Source organism: Triticum urartu, chromosome 3 (genome assembly GCF_003073215.2).
Source record: "Triticum urartu cultivar G1812 chromosome 3, Tu2.1, whole genome shotgun sequence".
Classification (NCBI taxonomy): domain Eukaryota; kingdom Viridiplantae; phylum Streptophyta; class Magnoliopsida; order Poales; family Poaceae; genus Triticum; species Triticum urartu.
The window spans coordinates 37,112,846-37,124,306 of NC_053024.1; the positions used below are offsets into that span (position 1 = coordinate 37,112,846).

The 11,461-nt window shown below is 50.3% G+C and overlaps 2 protein-coding genes, 1 long non-coding RNA gene and 1 pseudogene across 3 annotated transcripts; 1 reads left to right on the forward strand and 3 right to left on the reverse strand.

The window, feature by feature from the left end:
* Positions 1-1,350: 1,350 nt before the first annotated feature.
* LOC125542602 (probable tRNA-splicing endonuclease subunit Sen2) lies at positions 1,351-2,856 on the forward strand. Its single transcript, XM_048705689.1, has 2 exons — positions 1,351-1,554; positions 1,915-2,856. Exon 2 carries the CDS (start codon positions 1,918-1,920, stop codon positions 2,800-2,802), a length of 885 nt encoding a protein of 294 aa, XP_048561646.1. The 5' UTR covers positions 1,351-1,554; positions 1,915-1,917; the 3' UTR covers positions 2,803-2,856.
* Positions 2,857-3,459: 603 nt separating this feature from the next.
* On the reverse strand, positions 3,460-5,682 carry LOC125546576 (annotated as a pseudogene).
* A 409-nt stretch (positions 5,683-6,091) lies between these two features.
* Positions 6,092-7,178, reverse strand: LOC125547823. The gene is made up of 3 exons (XM_048711586.1): positions 6,822-7,178; positions 6,528-6,737; positions 6,092-6,438 (listed from the first exon to the last, which is right to left on the reverse strand). Exons 1-3 carry the CDS (start codon positions 7,149-7,151, stop codon positions 6,277-6,279), a joined length of 702 nt encoding a protein of 233 aa, XP_048567543.1. The 5' UTR covers positions 7,152-7,178; the 3' UTR covers positions 6,092-6,276.
* Positions 7,179-7,722: 544 nt separating this feature from the next.
* On the reverse strand, positions 7,723-8,233 carry LOC125547824. Its single transcript, XR_007300793.1, has 3 exons — positions 8,145-8,233; positions 7,856-8,057; positions 7,723-7,764 (listed from the first exon to the last, which is right to left on the reverse strand). It is a non-coding gene; the product is annotated as an uncharacterized LOC125547824 (long non-coding RNA).
* Positions 8,234-11,461: the final 3,228 nt, after the last annotated feature.

Here is an 11,461-nt window from a genome sequence, read left to right on the forward strand (position 1 = left end):
ATCCCTTTGGTTCTGGAAATATTAGGTCGATTGAAGGCCTTTGCTCCTCTCTGGCCAAAGTTGGGCGATTGCTAGGGAATCAAGAACGGGCCAGAAAGGTCTGCGGGATAACAGATGTCTCATGTCTGGGACATCGAGCCTCTCGTCTTGCTGATGGACGCAGGGTGCTACAATGCGCTTAGGCATCCTATCCACAAAGTGAACCGAGATGTATGAACCTCGAACGGGAGCTACTTGGCCAGCTCGGTGTACTGGCTCCTTTACCAGTGGACAACGATGTTTTCGGCGGCGTATTGTGTTTGGAGATGCTGGCACCCCCTAAAATGCAAGATGTTTGTTTGGCTTGCCCACCATCTCAGAGTTTGAACTTCTGACAGGAAAGCTCGCCATGGATTGCAGGATGAAACGTCTCCATGCTTTGTTTGCAATCAGGGCGAGGACAGCACTGAACACATCACCATGCAATGCGGAGTCGTGAGAGACTTGGCATAGATGCCTTTCTGGGTTCCATATCAATGTTTTTTGTCCTTCCTCTGAGGACAACCTAGAAGATTGGTGGCTGCTCTTTAGTTATCTTGATTTCCTGGAACCTTTGGAAACAAAGGAATGCCCCGCGTCTTCACAAATGTGAGGCAGCAACACCCTGTGGTGGAGTTGGTGGTGCTCAATTTCGTCGAATGGGATGATTGGAGAAAGGCCGGTGCCGGTGGGTTTGATAGTTTTGTGAGAAGTTAGTTTTAGGACCAATTTCTGAAGATTGAGGCCCCGAGCTAGCACAAGCGTCTCATACGAAACTTCCTTTCCTGGTTGCGTTGGGTGTCCACAAAAATTGTGAATTTGCCTTGTACAGATAATCCTCACTAAATTTGAATACATATATACTTTTTCCCCATTGCAACGCACGGGCATAAAGATTAGCTTCATGCAATTTTTTAATGATATTTGAATTATTCTGAATCAGTATTCTCTTTGACTTAGTGAATCTAATGCAGTCCAACTTTATTTAATCGGAATGACTATTGTAGTGCTATTTGTCAACATCTCGTATGATATATTGTATATACAGCCAGATAAAGAATATAACAAACCGTAAATCAACTGCTATTTCTCTTGTGATATTGCAACAGAGGGGTCCTACAAACATGAAATGAACTCTTTTTTTTCACCCGTGCACAGGCATAGATGCCAGTGAAAAAACGTTAGAAAGCTGAACAGGAAAGAAAAAATCAGGCGTGGCTAACTGGACGGAGTCGTTTGAGCGGGCCGGCCCGCTCGGTCGATCTGTGCGAAAGAAGGGCAACTTGCCACAAAAAGAAAAAGAAGGGTAGCTTTTTTTTTTTCCGGGTGAAACAAGGGCAACTAGACGCTGAGAGCTCCCTCCTGCTTACCCGTGCCGGCTGCCGCCGCCGCAAGCCCAGAGGAGGGAGCAACGCCGGCGCCTGGATCCCCCGAGTGCCGCCGCCGACCCGTCCCGTACTCCGGCCGTCGCCCATCGGCTGCAGCATCTTGGCCCTCGCGCGCCTCCGCTGCCGCTTCCTCTCCGCCCCGCCTCAGGTTCGCCCCGACACCCCGCTCTTCCGCCTCCCCCCCACGCCATGTAAGCCGGACCCGTAGTAAAAATGCGGTAAAAATGATCTTGCTTTCGGCTGCCGTAACCGTATGAGCGTGGATCGGTCAGCAGGTGATATGCTACCGGGTTATTGTGGGGGCTGGCGAATCATGCTCATTTTATACTAGCAAGAGATTTGGGGATTCGTTTTTGAAGTGTGATTGAATTCAGAGGCAACAATTGAGGGCAGTCTCGAGGGAGGGAGGGAGGGAGGGAGCAGGTGCTATGATTAATAGCTAGCACAAATTAACATTTCCCTGTACTTTTCTTAAAAATCTTAAGACCTGTGTTTTCTGTGTTCTCAGCTGATGGACATGTCTGGTCCAAGATGGAAGAAGGGCAAAGACGGCAAGGATTTCGCAGCTCTGGCAGCAGCCCAACCCATGTCAAGCATTGTTGCCAAGCTCCAGTCTTCACTGGAAGGATCAAAGCTCGTGGCGACTTTATCTAGCAGGGGCGGGGATGCGGTTCTTGGCGTGAACCCGCAGGAAGCCGCGCTTCTGAACCGCGCCGCCTTTGGCCGGGCACTGGAAAATGCCGGGGCCGAGAAACAGTGGTTCCAGCTGGGCGCTGAGGAGGTCTTCTACCTTCACCATGCTTTGGAGTGCATCATGGTCGAGTCGGCGAACAAGGATCTGATGAGCCAAGGGGAGCTGTGGGATCACTTGTGCTCCGCATCAGAGTCGTTTCCTGAGATGTACAGGGCGTACTCGCATCTCAGGTCGAAGAACTGGGTGGTGCGGTCAGGTTTGCAGTATGGTACGGATTTCGTCGCTTACCGTCATCACCCCGCGCTCGTCCACTCGGAGTTTGCTGTGGTTGTGGTTCCGGAAGGATCGGGGTTCGGCGGTAGGTGTGGCCGCCTGAAGGTGTGGTCTGATCTACTGTGCGCGCTCCGAGCTTCTGGCAGTGTGGCCAAGACGCTGCTGGTTCTGACAATCTCCAGCAATGTCTGTGAACTGAGATCCCCAGATTGTTTGGAACGGTTGGTTGTTCATGAAAGAACTATTACAAGGTGGATAGCCCAGCAGTGCCGTGAGCAGCGATGTAAACCGTGCAGAGAAGAAGCATATACGGAAGAACAAGATCACGCAGGAGAAACTGTAGTGTTCAACTATTGGGGTCTAGTACTAGGTTTCGCCGTTCTTTCTAGCCTGCTTGTATACAAGCTGAGATTCCGACAATCAAGCTAAATATTTCTCTGTACTCCTATTGGTGATGTTTAACTTCTCATCTTATTGCAATCCTGTGCCGGTAGTCTTGTGCATTTTGGAAAGATTTCTAGAAATGGTGCATACATATATCCATAAAACTGTATCTGACCGCAGATTGCATACATCATATTATGGTATGCTGTGGACTGGCCTTTTCTGCGCCTTTTCAAGGACTGTAGGACTAGAAACCTCTGAATGACCACCGCACTCCAGCCTATTGAAGAAAAGAGGTACATTAGGCACATTTTCTTCAAATATTGGCAGAGAGTTTTTCCTTACATAGTTTCAGTGTTTAGTTCTTGAATACATTCAGGTCGTAAGTATACACATCTAGTAAACATGAGAGTCGATATCTACTGTATTGAAGAACTGAAGGTACAATGTCTGTAGTAAAGCATGTATGACCATAGACAAAGGTGGCAACATGAACTCTGTAAATACACACATCATATCATATTGTTATTCTGTATATATATATATATATTCAACAATTTGATTGTCTCTGTCTCTGAATTGATAAATCATTAGATATCATTATGTGATCTTAAAGTGCAACTGTGGAAATAACAGCATGCACAATGGTAGCTATTCATTCTTTCTTCCTATTTTAGGCTCCCGCCTTTAGGTGTGCATTGGCTACTCTATCTGGTAATGCACTATGTGGTCCTTCCGTATACCACTCTCGAGGTACTTCTCATATAAGCTAGCTTCTCTATCATAGTTCACTGAAAGAACTGCTGTGTTCCTTGTCCCATAGAGCCCCTTTGCAAAAACAGCAACATGTGAAAAAATGTAAATAAATATAGCATTGCAGTATCAATGTAGGGTTCTGTACTAGAACATCTATGTGTTATTTTGGTGGTTAGTAGGCATATTTTTTCAGATAATTCAACTCTGAATGTACTTGTAAACTGCAATTAAGTCGAAGATTTTATGCTCACTTTGTCAGTTTGCACCTCGATGAAGATGGAGGTCAGACCGTGCTCCCAGTTGGGCTCACAACCGGTGTTTGGCAGCCTATCTTTATCAGCCCTCGTAGTGTCAGTCATTAGTCTGTCAGCTATATCCGTTGCTTCAACTTCATCATCACCATGCTTCCTATAAACTCCCTGAAGTTTTTACCGAGGCGAATTGCCTACAAGCAATATATGCAATGATGAAAAATTGTCTGCAATGCATGCCTTGGGCAGATTCTTATAGTATACTGAATAGTCCCTAAGACAGAGTGGCTTGCAATCATGTTCATGTGCTATCTACTCCTGTCTTGCTGCTTGTACATGCAGTGCTATTAATAATTGAGTTAAATGCACTGCCCTCTATAACTAGGGAAGTACTTGAAATGGCTTTCATGTTGCTTTCTCACATCTTTTCCAGCTCAAAAGTCTCCTTTTGGATTCTTAGTGCAGTACAAGTAAAATCAACAAAGGACACCTCATTGGACATTCAACATTTTTAGCTTGCTACTGATGTTCTTCCAGTATTTTATCAAATAACAACATCATGTGCACTTATATATCCGTGGCACTCTGGGAATTCAATCAATTTGTAAGGTGGTGTCCATTGGACATGGAGTAGTTTGTTACCTTCTGCCAAGGGCTGTCTAGCCTTGTACTGGACAACATATGGAGTCCTGGTGAGACGAGCTGAATCGTTGCAGGGCTGCCCCTTTGGCCGGTTTGACACGTAGACCATGGCATTCCTAGTTAGATCAGCTAGTATAAGGTTGAATCCATTCTACTCACCAGCTTCATTTTTACACTTCAGTTGCAACCTCCAGTGGGCTCTTGTTGCCCTGTACAATACAGATTCTGTGGATCATGCTCATGCTCTCTATTTCATTCAACACACATCCTATGGATAATCCTGTGCATGCTTTTGTTTTTGAGGGGGCGATGGCAGTTTAGCAGATGTAAGAGGAGCAACTAAAAATGTTTTAAAAGGTACAGTTTTGGTTTCTAAAAATGGGAATGTATGTCTTTGTCTTCATGTAAGCAATCTCTGTACCAATCACCATCAGAACTCAGAACAATGGAATAAACACTAGACAGATAGCGACTTTCAACATGGACATAGAAAATGATTCTGATAGGATATCATAGTACTAGAAAACGCCAACTTCGTTTGTACAAGAAATGAAACATATCTTTCTTATCATGTGCATATCTCCTACATTGACAACCACCAACTTGAGTTTTGATTTACCTGCAGGAACCTGAGGGCAGGTCTCCCCTAGTGCAGGCGCTGGGCATCGCATCAGGGCGCGAGCGCATTGGTCAGGAAGGCAAGTCTGCCATCTTTGGTGCTCCCTATCCATGTTCCTCCACCAAGTACACTTTGTAGGCCTGCAGTTCATGAAGAACAGCAGATGAACATACAACATTGTAGTTCTGCAACTAGAATTTCAATTTCCAATGTGGCGGAGTGAAGAAAGTGAGCAGTGCCTTTGTATTTATAGGAAGAAGGCTGGAAGGGGAGAGAGAAGATCAGAAAAGGAGCAGAGCCCACAGGGTGTCTTACATTATTGCCTGCAACCAGGTGCTCTGCAGTCTGTTATTTTTCAGTCAGAGAGTTCCATCCTGTTCACTTGCCAGTTTATTACCTGGCATCTCAGGTCCTGAGATACCCAAAAGGCCAAAACATTGCTAGAAACATATGAACATCCCAATTCGATGCGCCTACTGTATAAGTTGACTAAGTATCACTACCGGAATCGCACCCTATGCCGACGGCCAGGGCCGTCGGCACAGCCCTGAATGGCCGTCGGGACAGGCCTATGCCGACGGCCCCCGTCGGCATAGGGCCGTCGGCGTAGCCAGAAAGGCCGTCGGCATAAGACCTATCCCGACGGTGTCCGTACATCTATGCCGACGGCCAAGGCCGTCGGCAACGTTATCGCCTAACGGCGGCCGCCGTCAAGTCTGCCCAACGACTTGTCTCCACGTGGCACCCCTATGCCGACGGCCTGGCCGTCGGCTTAGTCCAAAACTGTGCCGACGGCTATACCGTCGGCATAGATGTGCCACGTGCCGACCGGCCGCTGCTCGTGGGCCAGGGCTGTGCCGACGGCCAGGCCGTCGGCATAGTCCTTCAAACAGAGATCCCAGTTGCTGACACGTGGGCACCTATGCCGACGGCCAGGCCGTCGGCTTAATTTCAAACTATGCCGACGGCTAGGCCGTCGGCATAGGGCCAGCGTGAGCTCCCATTTGCTTTTTTTTTCTTTTTTCTGTTTGTTTTCAAATCAGTTCAATTCAGATAACATCACATATATAACAGCACATATCAGCAGCACATATCAACGAACGTAAGCATAAGCATCATGACAACAATAGATCATCATCACACAAGCATAAGCATATCAACGAATGTAAGCATAAGCATCATCACACAAGTCAGCTAAATGATCATCAGCACACACAAGTCATCTCAAGCATCACCATCACATCTCAAGCATCATCGAGCACCGCGGAGGTCGTCACCGCCAAGACGGCCAAAGTCCAGGTCATCAGTGCTAGCGGCAGCGCTACCGCCTCCGCCTCCGTGGATCGGAGTGGTCGGGCTCCGTGTCTCCGGAGTGCTGCGAAGACCACCGCCAACGGTAGATCCACCTGTTCCCTGCATGTTGAAAAGACATATGCACGGGATCTATGACTGTGTTGAAAGGCATGACATGCTTTGGGTGAATAGATTGGGGATGAACTAACCGGCGAGGGGCCAGCGTTCTGTGCCACAAACTCCTCAAAGCTCATCAGCACTGGTTGTGCTGGAGGGCATTGTGCTGTAGGGAACTGAGGACACCTGCCGGCCGCCATATCCTGAAAAGCCTGCTGCATCTGGCTATCCCTCTGCACTTGGTGTTCATAAAGCCTCTGATGCCACGCCATGGTCTCCTGGCGTGTGTACTCCATGTAGGCCTACGGTATGACATGATGGAACTCATAAAACTACTAAATGCGGAAAATGAAGTGAGAAATGAAGATAAGAGGGAAAATACTTACAGATTGTTGCTCCTGAAAGAGGGACTGTGTACTAGTCACTGGCTGGCTCGTGCGCTGGCTCAGGCTCGGGTCGATCCGACGAAGCTGTGTGTAGGAGATACTAGGAGTGATCACAGCATCGAGAACCGCATCCCGACCGTGCTCCTTGGGCCCCATCCTCACCACCGCCATGTCGTCCAGAGGCGCCGCAATGGGGTCAGGTGTGTCAGGATGTAACTCCAGATACGCTTCGGAGTAGGCCTTCTTCCTCCCTGCGGTCTTCTTGCCGTAGTACTTGGGCTCGCCAGGCTTGGGGTCCTTCCGCGTATGGGCGATCTCCCACGCCTGCATGTGTGAGAGCGGCCGCTTCAGTTTCTCCTCCTGCACCACCAAACAGAGGTTAGTCATACATAAGAAAGTGATGGTAAATAGAAGAAGAAGAATGTTTAATGGGGTTAGTCATACATTAACTGCCTTGTGGAGATAGTGGTTTCGGTTTCCCTGAGCATGTACTCCCTCCGTCCCTCGGTTAGCCTTATTTTGGGTTCTCATAGCCGCCCAGGCTCCAGCCTCATCACACCAAAGATCCACCAATGCCGCCCAGGACTCGTCTTTTCCATAACACCAATTTGGACACACCTACATAATAAAAGCATAATGGCATGTAGGTGTGTCCAAATTGGTGTTATGGAAGCATAAAGCATAAAGCATAATGTACCACAAGGTAATGAAAGCATAATGAAAAATCTTTTATACTTACCGCCAAGAACTCGGGCCTCTCCAAGGTAATGCCCATCCTCCGCGCTTCTTCCTTGGTCATCTTCACACCAAGATAGTCGTGGTAGTATGTGGAGATGGCCACATAGCGCACCTCGTACTGCATCTGGCGGGCCTTCTTCTTGCATTGGCGCAGCACGATCTGGTCCGCTCTAGCCCTGTGCTCCGGAAGAACTCGATAGAATTTCTACAATCATGCATGAAACAAGAATGGAAGAAGCCATGAGTTAAATCATTCATGAAACTAGAATGGACTTGTGCTTCTGAAGAGAACTCACCCAGAAAGTAGTGATCACGGCCTTGGCATGGGTCTCATGGTCCGCGTGGCGGGCCGCTTCCCAGTGGTCCCAGCTCGTGGCCAAAACCCGACGGTCCGGCTGCCTGACTGGATCAGGACAGTACAACCCCGGCCAATATAACTTCAGCAAGACGGTGATGAGGCCGTTGGGAATACGGACCCCTTTAGAATATATCCAGTTGCTGCAAAAGAATGAACTATTAGCATGTGACAAAAAATAAATAACAACCGGAATAAGCATGTGACAAGCAAAATAATGAACCACTTACTCTTTTCCCGTGGGCTCAATGAGCCACTTCTGCTCCTCAGTAGCAGGAACCTGCTTTGGTAGCTTTGCGTTGCCACGCAGCCACCCCTTGTCAACCCCTTCCCGTCACCACCATCATCCCCGCCACCACCCTCCTCCTCGCCTGCCTCCCCCCCCCCAACCTCCTCCCCCCTCCTCCTCCTCCTCCTCCTCGCCTGCCTCCTCCCCTCCTCCTCCTCCTCCTCCCGCCTGCTCACTAGAGGAGGGTACCTCACTAGAGGAGGGCCTCGAAGACAACACCCCTAAGTCGGTGAGGGTGCGCTCTTTCTGGCCGCGACCCCCTGTAGTGGCTCTCCCCCCAGCACCTCGTCCTCTAGAGGCTCTCCCCCCGCCCCCTCCTCCTCTAGGGGCACCTCTCCCTCGACCTCCCTGTGAGGAGTCATCGTCAAGTAGCCGAGGGGGAGGATTACGTGCTCGACCACTCCGACTAGGCAGGCCGACGACCTTGCGTAGGAAACCCACGCCGTCGGCCTTCCCCTTGCCCATGTTCCACGAACCTGCATTGAAAAGAGAAAAAGCAATTAGTAAATTAATGAAATGAAGGAAAAGGCATGATAATAAACACATTAATAAAAATGCATAAAAAGGCATATTCCTAAACTATAGAAAAAAATACTTGAAACGTACATCTGCTAGAACCCATATGAATCATCACTGTTGTAACCTCTTTCTCGGTCCGTCTCATCATCACTATCAATCATATCATCTTCGTTGTCCGATCCACTCTGATGTTACTCGATTCCGACGGATAAAACCACTGTACATCCACTGATTATCTGCCATCCTCTGCTTTTTTGCAACCCACACAACATAATTAAGGATTCACTTAAATTAATGGCATCAAATTTTCAGTTTCTACCGCGTTTAATCCACCTACATCTCTAATAGGTAAAGATGGGTCCTAATCCCACCCGAGGATGTGTAGATTGAGTACGTTCTCCATTCTACCCCGTTCCGAGACAAAATTTCGGCAGCACCTCCCGCTGTTCTCCAGATACACGTCTCGGCAAATAGCCGAGAGAATGTGCTCCGGAGAACAATGGGGAGGCGCCGCCGAAATCCTGTCTCGGAACGGGGTAGAACATGGAGAACATACCCAATCTACACATCCTCGGGCTGTCCTGGAAAACGCTGGACAATCCGAAAGAGCCTGGTGATAAATATGCAATTGAATGCATATTTATCGATGCAACCCTTTCGGACGGGAGACGCCTAGGTTTACGCCAGTTGACTTGAGAATGAAATCTAGTGACATCAAAAAATGGAGGAGATGGACTTGTAGCTCACCTTCGGCTGTAGGAGGAGTCGAACAACAGAGGGATGCTCAGGGAAACGCGTCGGACGACGGTCACTTTAATGAAATGCAACACCACAAAGCCTGCAAATTCCATCGCGACAAAAAATTAGAACATCACAACTCATAGAGCATATTTAAAACATTTAAACATGCATTCATTTATTTTTGCATCATGTAGGCAAAAAAACTATAGGGACTCATCATCTATTCGTCACATATTCATCATCTATCCATCTATATATCATGATGTAGTATCCACTCATCTATCCATCTATATATCAACAACAATTTTTTTCTCAACTAACCTATCAACAAAATTTTTATATCTTACAATCCATCTATCTAACTATTTATATATCTATCCATCATCATCATCATCTATCCATCATATATCCACTCATCTGTCCATCTATATAACCTAACAACTATAGGGACTCATCTATCCATCATCATCAACTAACCGACGGATAATGTAGCAGCAGCAAGTAGCAAGCAGCGGCAGCAGCAGGAAGCAGCAACCAGCGGCAGCAGTAGGAGGCGGCAACCAGCGGCAGCAAGCAGCAGCGGCAGCGGTGGCAGCAAGCAGCAAGCGCCAGCGGTAGCAGCAAAGCAGCAGCAGGGGGCTCACCGGCGAAGCAGAGGTGGGGCGGCGACGAGGTCGGGGTGGAGAAGGGCGGCGACGGGAGGGGCAGTGGCGTCGGCCGCCGGCGCAGTCGGGGACGGGGCGGCCGTAGCCGGGGATGGGCCGCCGGGGACGGGCGGCCGAGGACGGGGACGGGCCGGCCCGGCGGCGTCGACGGCGGTCTTGGGGCGGTGCGGTGGCGGTGGGGGAGGGGATGGGGGCGGCGCGGGCAGTGGGGCCGGGCGCGGCGGGGGGGGGGGGGGGGGGCGGGGGGGGGGGGGGGCGGGGGGGGGGGGGGGGGGGGGAGGGGGGGGGGGGGGGGGGGGGGGGGGGGGCGGGGGGGGGGGTCGGGGGGGGGGAGACGGTGCGGGGGAGGAAGAATGAGTGGAGGGGGTGGGTGGCTGTGGATAAGGTCAGCCTATGCCGACGGCTTAGCCGTCGGCATAGATGGACATGCCACGTGTCAATCTATGCCGACGGCTAAGCCGTCGGCATAGGTACTTTGCATACTTTTCTATTACAGCATATTTTTTTATTTTTTTATTACGGCATATTTGTGAGCTCCGGTATTTTTTTACTACGCTTCCACAACCGTAGGAGGGCCCACTGCGACACCTCGCGGCATTGCTACCCCCAGCCCTAGCTACACCCCCAACACAGTCCCGGCCCAACCCACCCCAAGATTCCCTTCGTGTCGGCCCTGACGTTGCCGTTTCCCCCCTCTGGGACACGGCGGCAGCGACGCCCGTGAGGGGAGGGGCACACCCCGGAGACCACGGGATCTAGCCCTTTGACTTTGCACGGACGGGTTTTGACCAGTGGAACTATCCACCCGGTCGTGTTAGGTCAGCCCATACGAACACTTTAGAGCAACATCCGGGCCAAACCCACAGTAAGATCCCCTCCGTGTAGACCCGACGCGTCCGTTTCCCCCTTCAGGTGCCGGCGGGCGCCGTCCGTGTGCGGGGGCACACCCCGGAGACGCGTGCCGCCTCTTCGGACATGCCAGCACACCACCCCGCATGTATGAGGGCCCGGTGCGACGCTCGGGTGGCATTGCTACCCCCCCACGGCCCCCGTCCCGCCTAACCCTGTAGCGTTTGACCACGGGATCTAGCCCTTTGACTTTGCACGGACGGGTTTTGACCAGTGGAACTATCCACCCGGTCGTGTTAGGTCAGCCCATACGAACACTTTAGAGCAACATCCGGGCCAAACCCACAGTAAGATCCCCTCCGTGTAGACCCGACGCGTCCGTTTCCCCCTTCAGGTGCCGGCGGCTGCGCCGTCCGTGTGCGGGGGCACACCCCGGAGACGCGTGCCGCCTCTTCGGACATGCCAGCACACCACCCCGCATGTA

Bases quoted from the DNA above. Each gene is read 5' to 3' on its own strand.
- LOC125542602 (XM_048705689.1), top strand. From the start codon at position 1,918: ATGGACATGTCTGGTCCAAGATGGAAGAAGGGCAAAGACGGCAAGGAT.
- LOC125547823 (XM_048711586.1), bottom strand. From the start codon at position 7,151: ATGCAGGCGTGGGAGATCGCCCATACGCGGAAGGACCCCAAGCCTGGC. The intron at 6,738-6,821 runs GTAAGTATTTTC...GTCATACCGTAG, and splicing joins TCTTTCAGGAGCAACAATCT to GCCTACATGGAGTACACACG. The intron at 6,439-6,527 runs GTTAGTTCATCC...TTCAACATGCAG, and splicing joins AGAACGCTGGCCCCTCGCCG to GGAACAGGTGGATCTACCGT.